The sequence below is a fragment of the Pyxicephalus adspersus genome, chromosome 6 (genome assembly GCF_032062135.1).
Source record: "Pyxicephalus adspersus chromosome 6, UCB_Pads_2.0, whole genome shotgun sequence".
Taxonomy (NCBI): domain Eukaryota; kingdom Metazoa; phylum Chordata; class Amphibia; order Anura; family Pyxicephalidae; genus Pyxicephalus; species Pyxicephalus adspersus.
In genome coordinates, this window is record NC_092863.1 from 86,652,292 (window position 1) to 86,676,783 (window position 24,492).

Consider the following 24,492-nt stretch of genomic DNA (forward strand, 5'->3'; position numbering starts at 1 on the left):
ATTGTAGTAACCAAGAAATTAAATTTAGTACAAGTAAATCTCTTCTATTATACCCAAAGGGCTTGATCTACATTATAATATTGTTATTTAACTATTTTTCTGGTAACAGAAAGAATTTTAAAAATGTATGGGTGTTATTAGTATATATTATAACCCTTTCTTCCAGCAAATGTATATAATGTTCCTGAGAATGATACTGAATATGCCATAAGCTGGCACCTAGGGCCTGATTAATCAAGGCTCTCCAAGACTGGAAAAGATAGGCTATTATGGGTGAACCTGTGTGGTCCAGCCAACTTAAATGCATCCGATTTAGAAATAAAAACTTTGGCTAACTTATAATTATGTAACTTTATAACTTGTGTGCCGGATCACCCAGGTTCTCTCATGATTGTTTATCTTCTCCAGTCTTAGAGAGTTTTAATAAATCAGAGATTAATCAGAGATATCGCTGCTAGTTTGGGTCTCCACTGATGATTGTGAACCAGTCGGCATGGTTCTTGATCATGTGATCATTGTGAGCTCTAATACTTTTGCATATCTTTGAGAAGAGTTAGAACTTCTGTCTTTTCCAAACACAGGGACATACCAATTAATAAAAATCTAAAAGACATTTTAAAACATAAAAAAAATACAAAAACTTGCTAAAATTAGTCCTAAAAGTCTAATTTAACTTTCAGTTTAAATAAGCTAAATGCATTCCAGCTGGAAGAAGAACAAGGTGTGCAAAGTCCTCCTTCATTAACTTTAGAAAGCAGCCACAGCCTAAGGAGAAAAGCCAAACGCCCATAGTTCTCAAACCAACGGCCTCATGTCCCATGCTGATTGGATTGCACAGACTCGGTAAGTGTATTTTGGACCTTCAAGGAGAGACCACTGCTTCCCCACAAAGATCAGTCATCTTCCTGTGCAATATAACAACAGGGGGCAAGCTGTTCTACTCAGTCTGCTGCTGCTTTCGAAAGTAACCAGCTATGAGAATTTGCTCCCCTCTGGTTTTGATGAACTTGGAATATATTTAGCGCATTTAAACTAAAACTTCTCTTGGTTTTAAAAACCAAAATTGCAGTCCTTTTCCAAAACACTTTTTTCTCTAAAACATCAGAAAATGGGATTTTATTTTTTAAACATGAAGATTAACATAATGCATGGCCATGTGTCACATTTAGATGAATCAAAAATAACTTGAGAGCAGTATGTGCATATAATTATTTATGTCAATCTCTGGATTACATCTGTATGTTTTTTTACATGTATTTTTACTTCTATAATTTTTTAAGTTTTGAAGACTTTTATATGCTTAAAATATGTTACTGATGATTATTTCTAAACATAGACTACTGTTTTTCTTTCACTTAGATTTTTATAGACTTTATATAAAACAGTAAACTTTCTCTATACAAATGGTATATATGTAATGTTAAAAGATACATTTTTTATTCTATTCTATTTTTATTCTCTCCAGTACAAGTGCCAGGACCGGTAGAAAATCTTCAGGTGGTCTCTACATCTCCTACATCGATACTGATTACCTGGGAACCTCCTGCCTATGCTAATGGCCCTGTACAAGGCTACAGACTTCTGTGTACAGAAACCATATCGGGAAGAGAACAGGTGAGCTTTTACTAAATAAAATCCCAAATTCTGCAGAATTACAGTGCTTTAGGTCTTTTAAGAATGAACATTGGAGTTGATTTACTGAAGCAGTTTAGCTTGTTCACTAAGCAAAATTAATCATCACCTTGCAAGAAACATTTTATCTAGCTTACTGAATGTGGGGAAAATCAATTTTGAAAAAAAAAATACTCAATCATATGTGAAAAACCAAGAGGATTTTTCAACTGCCCAATTACCCAATCAAAAAAATTTAAAAACACGGAAAGGTTAATGTCAACAATCTTTCTCACCATTCAATAGGCTAAGTGAAAAGTTGCTTGCTAGGTAGTAAATTTTTCTATGCAAACAGCCAATATTAATTCAGTAAATCAACTCCATCAAAAATGCATAATTTTTTTGAATGAAACCCCAACACACTTACCGACTATACCACATTCCTTGGATGTTTTTGGCCAACACAATGCACAAATGTGAGCCACCTGTTATACGTGGTACTCTTCACCTCAAAAAATGCTATGGGTTTTTTAAAACCTGCCCCCCAGAGCGTTGACAGCACATTCAAAATTGACTAGCTATCCTAATGCAACTGAAAACTGTAATGTAATACACCAAGGGTCTAATAAAACTGGACCCAATGTGTATTTTATTATCTTAATCATTATTAACACCATCATTACCATCATCATCATATAATCTTGTCCATTAGAATTAGCTTTTGTACTTATGACACACAATTTCTGTCTCCACCATCATATCAGTAAATGAAGTTCTCCTAGTCTCTTTGGATTTGTTTTATCCCATAGACCTTGCACCTTTGTGTTGGCCTTCCTTGGACTCTTCCTGTATCTGTATCAATATCTTCTTGAAAGTGAGGCCTCCAGAACTGGACATGGTATCCTAAGTAGTCTCTTTATAGGAGATTTAGGACCTCCTTCCAAATCATATGAAATAAGTATCCCGAATCTTTTTCTCCTGTAATTCAAGTTATTCGCATTAAGGTGCACTTAGTCATTAAATTCCACTATGTTCTGCAAAAGAAAATAAATGAATGGTGAGCATACCCTGAATATTAATTAGTTGATACTTTAGACACACAAGCCCTGCCTACACCACCTTTTTTCATAAGTTAGCTAAGTGCTTGGAGTAGCTTTCCTGATATATGTTCACCTACCTATGCCCTGAATACTTGCTGTGACTTGATACAATACCAATACTCACAGCAAACAGTCTGGAGACCAAATGCCATGACTCCAAGCCAGTGATCACTTTCATTGACAGACTCCGGACAGAATTCTTCACATTACATTAGGACTTTAATACATGGCCTTACTCTTTTGAATTTCTGCTTATTACATTTTGTAACAAGTGACAGCTGAAATCTTAGACAGGCACAAATGATATCATATAACAATGTAAAACAGTAGGTACAGATGTATAACAAGCCATCGAGACCTTGTAGAATATTAGGGCAGACAAGCATCGCCCTGTTAGCGATTAGCTGGAGTTTGGAAATCTTTGTAGATCATTAGTCAGGCTAAGCCTAAAGTAATTCCATTCTGATGTGGAGGTCACATCTGCAGAAGGACATAAAACCGTGATCAGCCAAAGATGGACTTACACGGTGCACGGTTTGCTTTTAAAACACGTGCGAACATTATGAAAGAAATGAGGGAGAACAAGAGCTATAGGACACATTCTCTGATGATGGATAAACGTCTAAAGATGATTTTTACTGTGAGATAGAACGATGGAAGAACCCAACAAATGTTTAAAGAGCTGTTTTTTCTTTTTATTTGTTTGTTTAAATAGCCCATTCGGGTGGAAAAGTCACAAGGAGCTTTACAATACAGCTGTCATAATAGAAGATGGAGATAGATGGAGAGGAGAATATTTTTTTTTAATATTATTTTTATATATTAGAGTCTTAGGAAGGATGATATTAAATTGTGTTTGAATGCAACATAAAAATGAAATGTTAAATTAAAGTCCATTTTACTCTTTGTGACATTCTAAGACTAACCTAATCAACATAGTTATGAAAAAATCAGGCTCATGCTCCAACATAATCAACAGTTTATCCAAGTTTGAGTTCATGATCCAAATGGTAGTTAGCAAAATGACTTATTTTAGACAAAAAGTGTCTTCATTTCAGAAGACTTTCCTTCACTTCCCAACACAATACATGCAGAAAGTTGTCAACAAATGCCCTTATTTTAGTATTTCCCTTCTATAAAACCTATACCATTTTTAATTTCTATATTTTTTTATCCCACTGACAATAGTCACCTGAACAAAGAGAGGGCAAAACAGATAGCCCCTAAAAAATAAAATAAAAATGTGTCTGGGAATGCCTATAATCTGCTAACACTAGCAATACCCCAGCTTCTGAATTTTTATATAGCCAGAATCAGAAAAGTCTTTTGCAATTATAATGCTTTTTTTCCCTCTAGTTTTAAAGATTCTCATTGATATTCTGCATAAGCCATTTTAAAGTATCCTAACTTTTATCTACAGAGTCATAAATCAAAGTCGTTTAATATCAAGCCGGAATCAAGAGAGAGATGAAAGTGCGGAAGGTAGCGGGTCCTATTAGGGCAGGCGATTTCATAATTGCTGTGAAGCGTAAATGAATTTAATAATCCTGAAACCAAAATGATCCGTTATGTCATTAAATATTGAGTCTTGCCATGTAGTGATCACCCACAAGGGACCAGTGACCAGCCCAAATCATTGTCACTAATACCGTAGACAGAGAATGACTTATCATGCATTACAATTACCTCTGAAAGCCCCAACCTTGGAGACACCACACCTGAATGAGAAAGATTTCTCATATCATCTTTTTTGGCAGTGGAATATATTTTTTTACATTTTGCTTGGCAACATGATTAAATTTATCATGCCTAATAAAGGTGCAGGCTTTACCTCAAATACAAATACAACTCAAACAAACAACAAATATTCAACTCAAATATAAGTTTTTTCCCACATTATTGCTTCGAAGAAAAAAGATCTTCCTGTTTTTGGATACCTCAATTCTCTGCTAGCTACCCACCACCAATAAACAAACATATGTGACAAAAAAAACTTTGAGGGTGCCAGTGATATCTCTACTGTGATCATGGCACAAAATCTTTCTGGTTGTAAACAACAGCAGCATTTTCACTTACTGGTAGTCTCTAGGAGTGAACCTGTGCTTTATACATGCAGGTAAATCAGTGACAATAGGACCATGGGGGATACAAATTTCCAAATGTACGAGCCTTCAGAGTTAATAGCATTCTGATATCTATATCTTAGTGGGCAATGCTTACTTAAATCAAACCATTAGGTCTATATCAGTGTTTCTAAACCAGGGTTACATGGAACACAAGGGTTCCTCTAGAGGTTGCTAGGGGTTCCTTGAGCTTTGAGAAATTTGTTCCTCTCAGGATGTTTACCAATGACACCAATGATCTTTTTGGATATCTTTAAGGGTGGAAGCCTTTCCACTGGCCAGGAATGTAGAAGGCAATCTTCCCAATGAACACTAAGCCAATGTAATGTTAGTTGTGGACATAGTAATTATAGCCAGTGTTCCCTGGAGACCCTAAAGTTATTTCAAGGGGTTCCCTCGTGTTAAAAAGGTTGAGAAACACTGCTCTATAGTGAAAAGCAGTTTGTAAATTGTCAACAGTGAACGTAGATAAGGGGATTACTTATATTCACTGTCCTTCTTTCCTGTTTTCACAGAACATCGAAGTTGATGGACTCTCTTACAGACTTGAAGGCCTTCGAAAGTTTACAGAATATAGTATAAGAGTTTTGGCCTACAATCGTTATGGACCTGGAGTCTCAACTGAAGAACACACAGTCATGACTTTGTCAGATGGTAAGAAACTTTCATGGGATTTCCTGTAATGACACTACTGGTGACAATAACAATGTTATGTTGAATTTGACAGCACTAAACTGCTTACTGCCATGCCCATTAATTCTCCATTGGGCTGCTGTAGGTACAAGCTACATGGAGCATTTCCCCTGAATTACAGGTTAATTTCCAAGATGAAGCGGTAACCATACAACAACCTCACTGTCAGTCTGAACATCTGAGAGCTCCCTCACCCCTGCTCACATCTTTGGTCAGAAGTTTGGTATACCAAAATTGTGCATTCTACTTTGTAAAATAAAAAGATCACAAATAGACATAGTTTTTTCTCTTTTACAGCAAAATCCTGCCTGTTCACATATTTTGTATTTGGTCATAAAGTGCTATTAAGTTAGTGAGTCTACATTTGATAGGGCAAGAACCACTAGAATGGAGTCCTGTTGTGATGCTGTGAATTATTGAATTAAGCTAAACAAATAAATCAAATAACTAACTACTTAGACGTTTTGCTGGCTTTCAGCCTCTTCATTTAGGTTGCAAGAACTGCCACTGACATCCCAATTGTGCCTGTATCTGCAGCTAGAATATCATAAACTATTTAAATATAAGATATATGTGTTTTCCTTGTATTTATCCGTATGCTGTTTGTATATCAAATGCGGGACATAGTCTATTATGTGTTATTTTCTTTTACCTAAATGTATACTTTGGTTTTATGACACTTTATGGCATTTATAAAAACACATTCATGCCAATGTGTCATTTTTAGCACATCTCATTAGCACGTAGCAGAAACTGTGGGAACACTGATATTTTTCTCAGTGCGAAATGTTTTCCATATTATCAGGCAGGTGTCATTCCGAACCATAGCTCTGCAGGTAGTGACATGAGCCAGCTGTCAGGCCTTGATCTTTCCACCTTATCAAAAGCAGGAATATTTATTGAATATGTTTTGTTTTACAGCTGCTGTGATTCTATATTCATTCCGAGGAGTAATTGCATCTAAATATGCATCTGATTTTCTTTCAGATACTGATTGATATCTCTTCTTTTCTTATTCCTTCCTTTTCTTTACACCACACTCTGTATATTTCCTTTATGTTCCTATTTCTCTTTTCCTTTTTTTCTCCTTCCTTTATTTCTTTAGGGTGCTATCTGTTTTGTTTTAAGACAATTTTGTTTCTTTTCTTTGCTTTCCTTTTTTATTTTCCATTTTCTATTCACCTTTCCTTTTTTCTTTCTCTGCTCTTTTCTTCTTTTTTAATCCAGTTTCCTTTTCTTCTTTTTCCTCTTTCTTTTTTTCATCATTCCATCTTTTACCTTTCATTTTTTTTCCTCCTTCCTTTCACTTTTGTCTTTCCTTTCTTTTCATCTCTCCTTTTTCCCTTAGCCATGCCTTACCTTTCTTTCCTTTTTCTTCCCCTCCCCTTCCTACAAACAAAGGGTCACATAGATGTTTAGCAATGCTGACACCAGATTATTTTGTTGTACAGTTTACCTGCTGGTAATCATCTTGTGCACTGGGCAAAAAGCCAGCAAACAGCCCAGAGCGAACTAAGTTCTACCTTTCACAAACCAATTGGCTTGTCTCTGTTTCAGCTTCGAATTTAGCTGTTTGCCTGGAGTTCAGATTTAGAAAAACAGGCTCTCTCTATTGACAAACGGTACATGTAGAGTTCAATGGAGATCGGTATACAGCACTAGCTCAAATATAAATAAAAGAAACAGCTAAAACAATGGTCTATTTCAAGTCATTCCTTCATTCAGCAATGAAAAAAAAACTTCTTTCATAGCCTTTTCTATACATTGGCACATGCAGCTTTATTCCCCACTGCAAGCTGAATGGATTTTCTTAAAGAAACTCTTTCAGGCAGTGGTGTGTTCACATGAAGGAACGTGCACGCAAACTAACAAGCGTCACAGCACAAAGCTTGCTTTGTGATTGCTTAGCGGGCTGTCAGTAAAAGATCAAAGTTGAATTCAGGTTTAATTACAGTCCTGTCAGATTTCATGTTTTCAGCAAGAATTACGCATTCTTTCTCTATTGTACCTGTCCATTATAAGGTTGACATACAATAAAATATTGTTTAAAAACAGAATCTTATCTAAACACATTTTTTGGTATTGGAAGCAATGAAAAAGCCTTAGGTCATTGCAAGACTTTACCCTCACTTTCTTTCGGCAGTGACTATAAGACATTGCTGTGAACTGCGCGTTCTGTATTCTCTATTCTGGCCAAGCCATCTAAATACTGGTGGTCAACACCTATAATGTAATGGTTTTATAGGCCTGTCCCCTTACAAACCAAAAGGCAGCATATAGTTTTAGTATCTAACATTACAAGAGACTGTCAGAAACTGAAGGCATCCTACAGAAGACTGTTGAAGTCATGGAGATGGTCAAGGACTGCAGACACACAACAGGAGTGATTGGAGACTGGATTAATGCTGCAGGGGATGTTTAGAAACTGCAAATTTTCAAAAGGAGCAATTGAAGACTGGATATACAGTATATTTCAAGTGAAGGTCAGAGGGCAGTAGTGGTTGGAGTCAACATGGTGTGGGAGAATATCAGATATGAAATACATACCACAGGAATGGTTGAAGGCTAGGAACATGATCAGGAGACAAGCAAAGACTGCAGGATAAGATCAAAGATAAAAGAAACACTAATGGTTAGAGACTAGTAGGGTACATGCTGCAGTAGATGACCATAGACTGTGTACAACCCACTGTAGGAGTCGTGTGAGATTGGTAACATGCTGCAAGAGACAATAGGACCCTATTGCAGTAGTTGTTGAGCGGGGACATGGTGAAGAAGATGTACAGAGATCAGTGGATATTGGAAATGGGATGGTTGGAAATGAGGAACCTGATGAAGGAGACGTTGGAAGGTGGTACTGCCCCTTTACTAACAAGTACCTCTATTCCACTAGAACAAGTGCCCCCAGTGAAGAGTTCTTCACTGCCTTGAAGGGACTCACACAGCAATAAAAACCTGGCAAAGGGTTTATTATTATTATCAAAGGTCCTGAAATATGTTTATTATGATTTTGTTTCCATTCTTTATTACCTCTCTGTGCTGCCAATCTGCTCCCATCTCTTTCAAAGGGCAGGTTCTTATATAGTGACAATGTGTATTGAATACATATTTCAACACATTGGATGCCCATGTCAAGGACGACAACTTAAGAGCAACACTGGTAGCGCTGTCAGACCATAATAGGAGTGCCTAATCTAGGACCTTAATAGCAAGATCATCATATTTTATTTTATTGAAATAATATTACTGAAAATGATTTTTTGAAATCACATTAACATGTTAAAGCTCACTGTATTCATGATTTGAGTAATGGGTTTACTTATAATTTAAACATTGATGTTCTGCTGATTGTTATACAGTTTTAGGGGGAAAATAATACATAATTTTAGTATAATTTTAAATATCTGTCTTTTCTTTTCTAGTACCAAGTGCCATGCCTCAGAATGTCTCCCTAGAAGTGGTGAACTCCAGGGTAAGTCTAAATTAAACTTTATCATCAGTATAATATTTGTGATGTACCAATAAAATTTGTTATGTGCTCATCATATGCTATCATGCATAAATGGCCACTGAAACACCCAAAGGGGAAACATTTCAAATAGCTGAATCTGACTATGCAATGTCCAGCTTTGAGTGTTGAGAAATCATCTAATACATCATCCGTTCTCATGTTGGGCATCGCTCAGTAGGTTAATCTAAGCCTCACATTTCATTGTGGGGTGACTCAGGATTTTTAAACATGGTGGTCAAGTTTAGATTTAATTTCCAGCAAAACATTCAACTTGGCTTTGGTTTCCTTTTTTAGTAAGACACCTCCTGCTGATTATTAGCATGACTTTGCTAGGAATCTTGAGAACACAAAATTTAAATGAAGGTTTTCAAAGGTAAAGACAAAGAATCATTTAATTTGGATAGTAATTAGTTGCATCTTATACACTAAGAAATCTTGCTCTTTCTTGGTTATTATTACCAGCAGTCAAGTCTTTGACCAATGAGGAGCCAGCAATACTTTTTTTAAAAAACAACTTTTTATAGTGAAACGATGCTGAAAGACCTATAAAAGGCTCTTCCATTGAAATATGATCATTCATTTTTTTTGGCCAGAAACTGAAACATAAAATTACTTACTGAATTCTGGTAATTTCACTTGTAATTCTCTTAGCCAGTTTTGTTATTCAGACACCCCTTACAGACAGCACAACAAGTCCTGGCTTGGATCACTGATTTTGAACAATACTTCTGGTTGCACATGTGCAGCACTATGATGATGGATTTTTTTTTCTGCCCACCCTTGAGAAGCCTTGGTTGCTTAATAGAACAAACACTCCCTCTGAAATGTCCACAAAGCAAATATGGATAGAGATTTAGTTATGTATGTTAGCTTATATAAAATAAGTATAATGATTACCTATTGAATGCATGACCAGATTAAACAGTTTTTTTTTTTGTATATATATATATATCTGTTTGCAGTTCCATAGTAATCTATATAAAAGTGAATTAAAAATGATACACAGTGGTAAAATACCTTATTCTAATAGATTTCTTATTGACAACAGCTAAGCTTTCTGTGCAGACAAAATCTACAAATTTAATAGGTTGCTTTAAGTGTTTTGGAGGAAATAAAAGTGGCTGAAAATACTAATCAAACAGCTTTACAAGCATAATTCAGCATTCAGTCAAGTAAATTGCTCAGGGAAAGAAAGCATGGCGGATGAGAGACAGGCAGATTCTGTAGGCCCCGCTACATCCACTTGACATTTATCATAAATAGGAAAGCAGTCAGCCATACCGAAATTTGAATAAGAGGTTGAAATGAAGTGACTGACCCATTATTCCTCTACGAGTGACTCTTATTTTGACCCTAATCAATCACTCAAAATCACTCATCGTTTTTAAACCTAAACTCCAGCGTGATCAGTGTCTGGAGTATGGAGAGCCTGAAAACTGGCCTTTTGAAAGCTTTTGAAGGCATTATTGTGCAGCTGTTCATACCGGGGTACTTGATGGGGGGAAAACTAGACATGTTTGCTGGAAAAAAAGTTTCTACTCCAATAAGACTAATACTAAAAATAAATGTTAACAAAATATATATGGGATTTTATTTAACTGCTGTTAACATTTCCAACAACAGGGCAAAGAAAAGAAGATTTACAGGTACATTTTTTGGCAACCAGTTAAAATTAGGCTGTAGACACTAGGCTGCAGACATGACAAATGGAAGTTGATTGTTTGCTATTATTTATAGCACATCAATCAGTTCTATAAGCTGTGTTCATTTTTTACCTCCCAGTAGTTTCCCAATGTTTAAAAAAGCATAGGAGTAGAGTTGGTATTTTTTCACATAAAATTAACTTTAAGTATTTTTTTTCAAATAAAATGATGTTGAAGTCCTCGAATAAGGTCCCACTGACTCCTGTCTGCAGGAACGCACTTAACACGTGGTATATGTGTTAGTGCGTTGCAATGCCTTTTTTTCTCAATAGCAACCTAATACATTAAGGTACCTAAGCTTAACACATTGTGGTGGGTTACATCACATTTTTGGTTGGATCCAGTATATTGACAGCTGATATCTGGTTTATCAGCACCACCTCTACCATCCTCGCTGGGATCCAAAGCTTTGTACCCCATAGCAATTTTTGTTTTTTTAACTTTATATTCATCCCATTTTGTCTTGACAACAGGCTAATTTTTGTCTTGACAAACAGGCTAATTTTCTTTATGCCATGGAAGAATTGCAGCAATAATCTTTGTAGCAAACTTTGTGAATTGGTTCCTATGAATGTAAAACATTCCTAAATAGAAATTAAAATATTTGAAACTGGTGTAAGGAGAGGTGTTGAGGGATATTTAAGAGGTTGTCAGAGCCCTCACAGTATGAAGCTGAACCCCACCCCCACATTCATTGGGTTCATTTACACCTCGGAGATGCAGAGTGAAACGATTATAAAGCCCTGTTTAAATCAGAAATGCATCTTCCATGACAAAAAATGATGAAAACCCAACAAACCTACACCCTATGGTGCAAAAGGGAATCTTTGACTCTTTGGGGTTGCATAAACAGGTGCCTAAGCAGTCTTCTACATGTGCCTGATTTTGCTTTGTTTTCTGCTATTGGTTGACGCCAAAGACAATGGTCATCTGATTTTACAATATTGCCAAATTTCGCTCACCAGTAATAGAGTCGTTTCACCTCTTTGGCCAATAAGGGAGCGACTCTATAGGTCTAGGTGAGTGGTCTATTAATAATCTTGCTGCTTTTTTATTACTACCAGCAAAGGGATTGGCATGAGCCTTAGAGAAAAGGATGGAACAAAATGAGAGTTTATATGCCAATTTTTTAATTATTCAATATTCCAGGGCAAACATTGAGATGTGCGTATGGTAAGATGGAGGAGCCAATCTCTTCCAGTGAATTATGTCATATGTTAATGTCGTATTGTAGAAAACTGTGAGCACAGAATGACAAACACACTATTCTTACCCCTGCTATTACAGTTAGACAGGAGCCATATCGCACTTTTGGCATTATGTCCTGGCTGCATGTTCTGATCACTTTCCTATGTTGTGGAGAAACAAGGCTGGTTACATTAGTAATAAGCTTGAAGCTGCAAAAGGCAAGCGCTGCTAAGTGCTTGCTGGCTATAAGAACAGATCAATCCTGTTTCATTTTGCCTGCTCTCAGAGCATTGGCAGATTATCTGGCCTTGTCCGAGCAAGACAAGAGGATTGAGAATCTGCTCTGTCACATACTGCCTCTGCAATTACAGGCCATCTGTTACTTTCTCCCAGGAGCCAACTGTGCCTCCATTCCTGCAAATGTCAGCCACACATGGGAGAAATATTATTAGCACTGATTTACTTACATTATATATATTATATATTTATATATATATATATATATATATATATATATATATATATATATAGCTATATATATAAATATATTGCGTGTACGTTTACAAGTAGTAGTTTACAAGTAACATTTGCGTGTACATTTACAAGTAGAAATGAGCAAATCTTCTAAAATTAAGTTGACCTGCTCTGACTTTGAATCTGCAAGTATTTTACTCATTAAATCCTGATTACTTTCACACTACATGCAGTTGAGCAGTCAACATTTCCAAATTACCAAAACATGCCTTGCTCTTTGCCATAAAGGCCAAGCTTGTTCATGGGATCTAAAGCCTCAGCAGCTCATATCACATGATGTGAGGCTACCATTACCAGTATGGCTCATTTTTCATGAAATATTCCTATTTAAGATTTACACTGAAGGAGCAATGGTCTCCTAGTTCTGAACTCTGGGGTGCCCAGCTAACATCTCATAGTGGGTATTGCTGGACTATGAGAAATACCCACACTATGATTTCCACAGTGGGTACTGCTAATAAGCTCTTTTTCTATCTGTAAATTGGAAAATATGTCTGCCACTGTGGACTACCACCACTTGGATAAAGTAGGAAAGGGGTAAACTCTTGTCTTGTTTTGGATTGATGTCTGTGTTCCCCCTTTGCAAGATTCATCCTTTCTTTTTTTCCTGGCAACCACTGTCAAAATGACTTAACATGTGTGTATCAACTTTTAGGAAATATTATTTTTCTGACAGTGGCTTGCTTACTTGAACCCATCTTCCTCTCAAAATAAGATGGCAGCCCACTTTCCAGCTTCCAAGACCTCTCGCTGACCTGCTGATGTTTGATCAGCTCGCTCAATAACGCGCCGAGATTCTAACCATCTGATCTAATAAAGTTTACATCTATAGTGGATACATTTAATTTCTTTGCCATTGTGTGCTCTAACTACAGATATAATTGTTTTTCAGCCATAAAAGAGAAAGTACTTCGAGGTTTAAATGGTTCTCCTGTGCAGGATATTTCTCAAAGATTATTGCCTTGGCGTCGCCTCAGAGCTTCTACTAAATACGTAATATTTGATTCCTAGTCAAACACAGGTATCCAAAATTCATTTGTGTGCTGTCCCCAAGGTAAATTTTACCTTAGAACTAGAGTCATATTAAGAGGCGTTCTTTTGTTTTGTTTCCGAATGATTTTTGGGGTATTTGCTTAATGAGCCTAAGGCGGTTGTTTCAACAGTTCTGTGAAAATCAGAGCAATCCAATTTTCACATCAAAGTTATAGAAAAATCAATAAAACAAAGTTTCTAGGGCTTTTGCCTAGCAGACGCGAGGGCCTGTTTCCACCAAGCCCCCCCCCCCTCCCACAAACAAGGTGAAAGCTTTCATCTTCAAATAAAACCACGGCGCATTGAAATGGTGGGATATTAAAAACGTCACCCAGGTTACCCGAGCTTCAACCACATTTACATTTTAATGCTTTTGTCTGAGTTCATTAAACCAATCGCTTTTATTAGTTTGCATGTCTGTGCTGGGAGTTTTTAATGGCTGGATATGACATTCAGAAGTGCTTTAGACTCTTAACTAGTTCCATTCTGGTCTGTTTAACTTCCCACAGAATCAAGATTTTTTGGAGATGTGTCACCCAGTAACCTTGGTGTCATCTTCGTTCAGAATTTGATAAAGATATACCTTTAGTTTAGTGGTGGAGATAAATATGTTATATCGAATTGTATGTAGGAGGTTGCTTGGGGTTCCTTGAGAAATTAGTAATTTTTGGCTCAGGTCAGTTTATGTGACACCAATGATCTTTTTGGCTCTCTGTAAAGGTGACATTTTTCCCACTGGTCAGCAAAGTAAGAAGAATTCTTCCTATTGACCTCTACACTAATGCACTGTGATCTGTGGATATAGTAAATATAGCAGGGGTTCCCTGAAGACCTGAAAGTAATTGTAAGGATTTCCCGTGTTAAAAAGTTTGAGAAACACTGAACTATACTAAAATGATATCATGAGTCTATTGCAAGTAAGAGGAAGCTTTTTCTTATTCTCTTCTTCCCCTGTGATTAGGCTGCAACATTGTCTCTTTGCAGCAAATTACAAGATGAGAGACTTTAAAAAGAGCCATTCTGAAACACACATTTATGACAAAGCCATGAACTGTGACCTTCTCATATTAGATCTAGAAGAAGAGACTGTATGTCAGAATAAGATGGGTCTGTAGGGTACATTTTTTGAGATGTAAAAGACAGGGACTGATTTCGACAATATGGGACCCTGAGCAAAAGTGAATTGGGGGCCCTACGAGCACAACATTCTAATTCTCTTCACCTCTGCCATTCTGTTAATTGAGACCCAGGAGAAGGTGGGGGCCCCGGAAATTGTCCCGCTTGCCCCTCGCTAAAACTGACCCAGGTTGTGTATTACCTAACTGACATCTAGCAATCCAAGTTCTTTCAATAACTGGTGACAAATAACCTGTTACAGACATCAGAGATACTAGTGGGTTTGGCAATCATATACTGTAACTTGTAACTAAGATACGCGGTAGGCAAACCTTTTTCCGGTAGCGCTCTGTTATTGCGGACTTTTCATGAACTTGGCAGATAATCCTGAATGGTTGTCTGTATGACTTTCGGCTTGTTATGTTTTTCTTATAATTTGATATTCGGAAATTCCGGAACCCATTGCAATTATTTCTGCTAAACAATAAATCAGCAGGGACAGAACATCTAAATTATTTATTTGTTAAATAAAGATGGCCCATCAAATTAAGGAGATTGCTTCATGTGTCAAGATGTCAAACATATCACCGTAAATAGAGTACAAGAATCTGCCTGAACCTGTATCTCACTGCGGGATACACTGTGACTTTGTGAAAGCATTATTGCATATTAGCCCCCCCCTGCTGTTATATAAGATCATGCCAGCCATCCCTCCTAGAGGCTGGTGACATTAACTGTCATTGTTGCACTCATTCCCTAAAGGACAACTCCTTAGGGCTAAAATACTTCATACATAATTGTTAGCTAATTTGAATTTTAAAATAATCAAAAAAACTTTTTTTATTCGGGATCCACCATTAAAAAAATAAATAAATAAAGATTGCCTTTGTTCAACTATGGCAACTGTTTTTATACAGACGCTCAGGAAATCAGAAACTGTTTCCATTCGGTTGGCCTTCTGCGTCTCCCAATTGTATTTCAATTTTAGATCTGCAAAGATCTTTCATGACCGGGAAAAATTTTTTAATAACCAAAGTGAAATTTTGCTTTGATTGGGTTTTCTGCATTGGCTGTAAATGAAGTCACTCAGGATAGCTAAAAGATAAATGTTCCACATGATTCAGGGCCCTGTCATACAAGCCATCTAATAGCATTGATTTACAAGGATGTGTTGCTAGTTATTTAATTGTTAAGATAAAATAAGAGAAAGATCTAAATAATAGAAGCAAACTAAGCCACCAAACACATACACACACAGGAGAGGCACAAGACACGATAAGAGATACTAGTGTATATTATTATACTAATAGATTAGTTATATTAGATATTAGAGATACTAATAATAATAATACTAAAGAAATATGAAAGGGTTAATCATCTGGCTATGCACATGTTTATTAACTTGCAGAGTTATCCAAGTTGGATTTGATCAACTGGAAGGAGATTGGAGAAAAATTGCACTCTGCTGTAGTAGTATGTTTTTTCCCCATTGTTCAATTCACTCTTTTATTAAATTGTATTGAAGCTGTCATTGTAATGTTTGGAATTAGTTTGGGGTGGGGGGTTCAAGAAAGAAAATAAACAGCTAGAAAGTATGCAAGAGAAAAATATGAACAAGAAAGAAAGAGGAGAATCGGCTAGAGAGAAAAGAGAGAGAAGAGGGAGAAAGAAAAAAAGTGAGAGGGAAAAAGATGAAAAGGAAGATGGGATAGAGAGAAAGAGGGGGGGGGGGGGTTGGAGTGAAAGAGGGTGAAGAGTGAATGAGAGAGGCGAGATAGAAAGAAAAAGGATGGACGGAGAGGGAGGAAAAAGGGAAAAAGGGGGAGAGAGAAAAATAGGAGAAATGGGGGATGGAAAGAAATAGAGAATGAATTAGAGAAGGAAAGAAACAAAGAGGGCAAGAAATAAAAATAGGGAGAAGTGAGGAGGGTGGAGAGTGAAAGAGGAAGTAAAGACAGAGAGAAAAAAAGTATAGTAAAGGGGAGAAAGAAAGAGAAAGGGAAAGAGACAGAAAGGAGAAAAAGGCAGACTCAATGGGAGCGGGGAATAAAAACAATAATAAGGGGAAAGGGAAAGTGGGGGAGATAGAGAGAAAAAGGTAGGACTGGAGAGGAAGAGGGAGGGGGGATATAGTAATAAAGGTAGGGGGAGAGAAATGGAGATAGGAGGAAGAAAGAAAGGGGAAGGGGGAAAGGAAAATGGTAAAAAAGGGGGAAGAGGGAGACAAAAGATGGGGGAGAGGGGAAGAGGGAGAAAAAAAGTATACCGGGAAAAGGGGAAAGAAAAGGGGATGAGACAAGAGAATTAGGAAGAGGTAAACTGAAAAAAAAGGGAGAAGGGCAGTAGAGAAAAGACTTGGGCAGTTAGAAGGCATAAGGACAGACAGCAGTCAGTCATTAATAAACATTAACCAGTGTTTTGGGAATTCATTTTCCCTTCTTGTGGATTGCACATAGACACTCAGCAGGACAGAAATCTGCTTTGCCAATCTGAAAATACGGCACTTTAAGCAGAAAGGAATAAATATTACCATTCTTGCAGCAAGGTAAACAGCGGTGATGAAGTACAATTTTCACCTAAAGAAAAGTAACTGTCAATTATTGATCAGCATGACAAAGAATAAAGAGCTTATTTAGAGATATGGGATTTGGCTTACTGGAACCGGCATCTCATTAAATGCACCGCCAGTGCTTTATTGCTCGCATTCATCCCGCTTCTATTACAAATAGAGTAGAATAGAGCTGGATTGTTACAGGGCCAGATCACATATTGTTAATAAAGTGACTAAAATGCAGTTTATAGGAACTCCAATGCCGTTTCATTTTTATATTTCCATTTAAAGTATTGTATTAAAACAACGGTTAACTCAGTAAGTGACATGGGAAATAGCTTAATTTTTGTATTTTCCCGTAATCCTTTGCAGCTGGTTTAGGTAGGACTTTTAAACTTTTTTGAACAGCCACCCTGTGCTGTGCAACCAACCTTTTCCTGGAACCTGCAGCAGAGGAGGACTTTGGAGGGTGAACAGGGCTGTTGTACTAGGATCATGCTGCTTCTATATGGTGGAAAGTGAAACAAACATTACGAACAAGAAACTGCTGTTAAAAAAGTTTTAAAAGAATAACGTAAAAAAAACATACTTTTTTTTTTACCTTAATGTTCCTTCCTTCTGTTGATCTAAAAATATGTGTTCAGTTAGTCTTCATTAATGCCTTATATCTTTTTCAGAGAACTACATATCCTTAATATCTGTGGCTACAATTCATGCTCTATTCAGAATGTTTTATTTGTAGCCGTCCCATTGCGAAATAGAGAGCTGAGATTACAAGTGTAAACACCCACATCCATGATACACAATGCAAGGAATCGTGGGATATGGTGTTTTCCAATAGGCAAGCTGACAACATATCTGCTGCCTTCTAGTGTTCAGCCACAAATTGTGAAATCCACCAACAATCTAGTGTGGCTGGCAGAAAAAGTGCACCTATAGACTGAATAACAGATAACCAGGTGATTATCTTTTCATTCTGTCGTTATCAAATCCTGATTCCTTGTTGCCTTCAACAATGATCTTCTGGAAGGCCATTCCAAGTCAATATTGTTTTAGAAAGAAGTTGAAAAGGGGGTTATTTTGCTAAATAAACCTTCCTGTAATGCTATGCATTCTGCTCTGCCAGCTAATCTGTTCAGGCTTTGTGTAGTGTAAACAATAAAGGATAAGAAATTCCCTTTTCCCTGCTTTATGATGCACACTGTCGCATTAAAAGGATTTTATGCTTGGTTAAAGCAAGCGTCACATCATGCCAACAAATGTTATACACTCCCGTCAGACGATTATAGTCTCAGATGCCAACACTGTGACAGGTCTCAGCACTTCTCATGTCAAGCTAGTTAAGTGTTCCACAAGGCTGTCTTTAAAGGTGAACTCCAAGACTAAACAACAAATAGGCAGCTAAAATAATACATTTTCTGATCCGCTTTGGTTGTTATGAGATTTGTAATTCTTTTTAGCTGTTCTCAATGTTTAAGCAGCGCTGCCAAACAGCTCAGCCAAGTCAACAACCTCACTTTTCTCTACTGAAGTTAAGCAAAACAGCTTGGTCAGCTCCATGTCCAGCTTGTTGACTGGATAATACAGGGACAGCAGGGAAAAAAATCCCAGCACATTGCCTTTGTGTCATTGAGCAAACCACCTGACTAGTAGTAGTTGGATGGTTCCAATGGGAGTTGATTCTGATTCAAATGGGAGCTATTCTGAAATCAGACTGGAACTTGGATTGGAATTTGGCACACCAAGTTCTGATTTGACATTGGTTACTAGTTGATAACTGCTGTCATCCTTTGGCACCCAGATTGGCCGGGCCCTATTGTACCTTGGAATGAGAGCTGTCATCTCCTGGTGGCCATATTGGTGACCTACTATACTTGTCATTGACAGCTGTTTTTATTTGTATTGGCTGAGTCATTCTATACACTGACAGCTGTTTTTGTTTGTCGTCTGTATTGGTTGAACCCTACTATGCTTGTTTATGATAGCTGTCATTTTGCGTCATTGGCCAAGCCCCATTATACCTGTCAATGACAACTGTCATTGCCCAGCGGCGTTATTGACAGCTGTGTTTGTCAAGCTGTTGGCTGGTATAGTACAGATCATTAAAAAATAGTTCCAACTTGATATTTCTAAATCCATTTTGATTTCTGGATTTGATAGGTTGAGTTGGAATTTTACTGTTCTGATCACTTCTAGACCTACCTAATTTGTTATTTGTTACAAAGCACATAATTCTGCATTGATTTGAAATGATAATGAAGTTGGAAAGACATGTCAAGGCTTCTCTGTAACATGAATGCCTAGTCTATTCAGTTGGAGGACCAACAATAGGATATATGTATGAATTGCTGCAATGGAAGAATATCTTTTCCTGAAGCTACCATATTACGTCGTATGATGGCTACTACATTTAAACCCCAGCACGGCAAAATAAGACCCAATGCAGTAAACCATTGCAGGGCCACAGATAACCAAGGCTACACTGTGCAGCTTCAATGTATGTTGTCAAATATATGTGCACTTATCTGTAAAGCAATTTTCTAGTAATGGCCAAATGAAGGTGTACTGGACTATAGTAATAAAAATAAGTGTGACACCTGGGCTTTAATCATTACAAAAAAAGAAGAAAAAAAGGACAGCTCCTACCCCATTTCTATCACCATCTTTGCAGAACACATTTTCTGTAATACTGCAATGCTGTTTGTACACCTTAAGTCATTTCCAAGTTTTGTCCGTTTCATATCTTGCCATAACAATGTTGTTACTCTTATAAAACCTGATAGCTTTCTAGTGTAAAGCTAAGCTGTCACCCAGCACAGTAGTTGATATAGTGAAAGTAGTTTCCATTAGACTTTGTACGGGGCCACACATCAAATCTAGGCTGCAGCATCCCGCTGACACACTGTATGAAGGCTAACAGCGAGCTCTCTGTGCTTTGAAGCTTGCAGTATATTGGATTGAGAGCGGCTCATAATCGTCAGCCATTTACTAGCATTTATTCCAATTCAGGCAGAGATATTTGTTATCTGGATTTTTTAGCTTCTTCAAATCTTTTGGTAGTAACAGATAACTAGTTGTTAGAGAAAACATGTATGAGACATGAAGTTTGCAAAATAATTCACCCTGTTCTACAATGGTAATGCCCTGCCCCTGTTTCCCAGCTGTGCTTCTGCATTGTCATCCTGTCTCATGGGCTTCCAATGGAGACTACAAAGGGCCATTTCAACACATATTATACATCCGTGGTGACCATAAAAAAACTCATCCCAAAAATGCTATACATTCATCTCTAAAATGCAGACAGGAAGTGGCTATAAAAATAATTAGCCCTGATATGCAGCAAAGGATAACAAGGTACATACTTTGTGCAAACAAAATCATATTTTTTAAGATGCACATATGATTTTGGCAATTTATCTAAATGTTGGTGTAATCTTTATATATGGGGGCTTTCTGGATTTAGGCTGCAGAACATTATAATGCTTGTCTGAAAATGTGTGAATCACTCCTACACCATTACCTAAACGACTCTCAGCTCTTGGAAAACTTATGGTTCAGGGATCAGTCTATCTTTCATCTCTCTGGTCGGGTTAACTGACAAACTGTCAAATTTGGGGAAAATGAAATCCAGCAGGAATTCTTGAACATGAATGAGACTCTCCGAAGCTGGTAGTTTGGTGTGCAATGTCTAGCTCTGAGCTGATTGGACCATTTTTCTTATGCGATGCATTCGGTACCGTGACCACCGGTACAGGGGAAAATTATGTGGAGATGCTGCAGGAGTTTGCTGTGCCACAATTTCAGGTGAGGAGTGATCTTGCTAATGTCTTTTTTCAACAAGACGGAGCCAGGTTAGTCAGAGATAATCAGACATAATCTTCTGCTTGAAGTTTTTGAACAACCTGAAGTTGATACGGGTAGAGCTTTATCACTCTCCGAAGAATCCTCTGAATTGAGCTTTAGTTGATGCTGAATTCCATTGCAGCCCTTCGGATGGACTTTTCCCGGCTTTGCGCGAACACCTGCTCCAGAAGTTCAGTGCTTTCATTGGTGATGGTAGTAGCAGGCCTTCCACTGTGTGGTTTGTTAAGAACAGATCCTGTTTCGAGAAACTTGCCATGGATAGCGTGATGGCCATAAAGCTTCTTAAACTCGTGCTGAACTGCAGTGGGGGACTAAAAAACTTCTTGCAGTTTTGCAATGCTGCTCCAATGTCGATTGGCAAGCCATGGTTAAGGCTTACAAAAAGTGCAAAGCCGAAGTTGTTAAATGCTGATGACCTCAAGTCTCTCAGAATGATACCTGGAACGAAATAGAAAAAAGGAAGTGTGTAGTGATATTTGAGACCCTGTATTATACAAAAGGCTGCAAACAGGCAGGAAAGTTTGTTGTCGTTAATGAAAAACAAAATGATGGGTTCTAAACCCTTTTCCTATTCTTTTCAAAACTAAGAAGGAAAGTTTTGACTACACATACATTTTAAACATCATTGATCAATACAGAACAATTGCCTAATCAAATGTACCAAGAACTATATATGCACTGCGACAAGGTTTTTTCAGATTGAGGTGCGGGCTGAGAACACGTAGCAACCAAATTGCACCATAACTGTTCATTTTATACAAATCAATAGAATTCACTGCTTTTATTTAGTAACCTTTCATTTCATTATTTTTTTTCTCTTCTGGTTGCATCAATTCTGCAATATCTAAATGACTTATGCTTGAAACTTCAAGAACAAATGGAATATGGAAAACTTAAACACTGTATGTGAGTTAAGTAAATCAAGTTACTTTTTGTAATGCTTTAGACAAAGCGGAGCTGAATTACCTCTTCTTGCACCTGTGGCAGCCCCAACATCTTCAGCCAGTCATTTTCTGAATTTAGGATCTTTGCATATCTTGATTAGTCAGACCAGAGTGATTTAAGACTTCATTTATTCTGGCACTGTGGTATGCTGAGGCTACATGCATAGATCATTGCACTTTTTAAAACAGATTGGAAACAGGCAGGAAAGTTTGTTTTATTGCTGTGGAGACAGAGCATTTTTCTTTGGCAATAAGGCACCTGCCTATTTAATACTTTTTTTAAACTGAGATTTGTACAGATTGAAACTTCTTTCAATTTCAATATATTTAATGTGACCCTGACGGTCATCTCTAAAAAGTCTGCTATTGCCTTTGTTAGCTTGACGTTTGCCTTTAGGCAAGATACATTTCTTCTCAGCACAATTATTATTATTATCAAAGTACCCTTTGGCCATTGAGACCTTCCTATTGAATAGGGAGCTGGGATTGGTTGAGCCTAGATCCCAGTTCCTGAGTCAAGTTGGTAAACTTACTTCTCAAAAATTAAAATAATATTATTATTAAACAGTATTTATAAAGCCCACACATATTATGCAGTGCTGTACATTAAACATTGGTTGCAAATGACAGACAGATACTAACAATGACACAGAAGGGGTTGAGAACCCTGCCCAAAAAGAGCTTACAATCTAGGAGAATAAACTGGTTTGCTGTAACCTTTCTTTAATGTTTTATCTGGGGTGCTCATTATTGAAGACAACTGCTGTCACATGGCCATGTCTACTAAGCAAGAACTTCCAGCAAAACTGACAGATCCCTCTGGCTTTGTTTCATAGTTTAATAAACTAGAATCTATACATTATAACTGACCCAAAATGTACTTTTTCGTAGTGGCTGTTGATGAAAAGCTGTGGCCACAAACTTCTATTTTTGCTGAGGTACCATATTATACTGAGAGCTAAAATTTATTATGCAAACACAATATAAAATAATAGAGATGCACTAAAAACAGATATAGGAAGGTGCAAAGTGTTCCACTGTAGGAGGGCCCGTTATGGAGCCTCAGGTCAGTTTTGCACAGGGGCCCACTGTTGCCTTCATTTGGCACTGCTAAAAACAAAATGCTATAGGTCTATATGTGCAATATAATCATAGAAATGCAGCATCGCAAATATATACATGGGAAAATTAATCAAATACTTTTCAGACAAAGTTTGCGAAAATAATGCTTTAAATATAGGTCTCATGCAACGTAAAGCCTTGCTGAATGTTACCACGTGATCATTGACATTTCATATTTTGTTCATCAACATAGATTTTGTTAAGACAGCTCATCCCTGTTGAATAGGGTGCCAATGCACCACTTTACATCTATTAAGAAACATTTGAAATTTATGCACTAAAATGCAAGATTTGCACCATGTTTTCTGCCTTGTTGTGAAAGTTGTGTTTTATTGCATGTTATAACACTTTATCAGTCTTAATGGGCACAAACAGCCTTTTTCCTAATTAGTGTTGGTCGAATAGCTCACTATTCGATTCGACAGCTATTCGGCCGAATATAGCAAAAAAATTCGGGTGGTCGAACACATTAAAGTCAATGGGAGAAAAATTCGGGTTTGTTTCAGCACTGTGTAGAGCTTCTACAGCCTCCAAACAGATGTAAAAAGATACATTATAAAAGGATACATAAAAAGATACATTGTAAAGAGATACATAACACTATTCCATACCCCTGTGCTTCACATGAATATCAAAGTGCACCTGTCACATCATTATTAGGCTAAAGCTAGGTACACACTTCCAATAATTATCGTTAGAAAATGAACCATTGCGACCGATCAACGATTATGCACGATTATACTTGAACAATTATATTGTGCACAATTCTCTACATGCTGTAACAATATGATCGTTGATATATAATCCACCAACAGTGTCCATACGCTAGATACAATCGTTTGAACGATGCAGGGAGGCACATGTAAAGGAGAAAGTGTACCGCAGAAACATGCACGATCACTGAACGACCGTACACGATAGATAGTGAAAGATCGTCGGCCAATCAGATCCACCGTGGCGGTCGTTCATTTCCAACGACAATCCTTGTTCGTCAGCGTCCTTGGTCCCTTTTTTTGGCCAATCGGTTGTTCATCAGTCGTTTCTAACGATAATTATTGGACGTGTGTATGCAGCTTTAGTCTACACGGACTGCATTCCCATGGGCTAATCTACACCAGGACGTTTCCTTCAGGGATGTTTTTGAGCGTTATCTTAAACGTTGCTTGCAACATTTAAAAAATTAAAACGCTGGATAAACGCGGGAAAACGCTTCCATTGAACTCATTGGAGGCTTTTTCAAGCGTTTTTAAGCTTTTATGAAAGCTTTCATTGAAAACAATGGGGGCTTTTATAAACATTTTTAGCAGGACTTTGGAATCTGGAAGCCCCCTTTAATAAGGAGACTTCCAGATGTCCACCGCCCCACCCTGGGGAATGAGTACAGGGGTACATAAATCCCC

At 37.4% G+C, this 24,492-nt stretch overlaps 1 protein-coding gene across 1 annotated transcript in view; it reads left to right on the forward strand.

The window, feature by feature from the left end:
- The window catches only part of DCC (DCC netrin 1 receptor), a 420,583-nt gene that overhangs the window by 316,410 nt on the left and 79,681 nt on the right, over window positions 1–24,492 (forward strand). Inside the window, exons 10-12 of the mRNA XM_072413974.1 lie at window positions 1,466–1,614; window positions 5,350–5,488; window positions 8,950–8,999. Of these exons, the coding sequence (XP_072270075.1) occupies window positions 1,466–1,614; window positions 5,350–5,488; window positions 8,950–8,999 (338 nt within the window). The remainder of the gene's footprint in view (window positions 1–1,465; window positions 1,615–5,349; window positions 5,489–8,949; window positions 9,000–24,492) is intronic.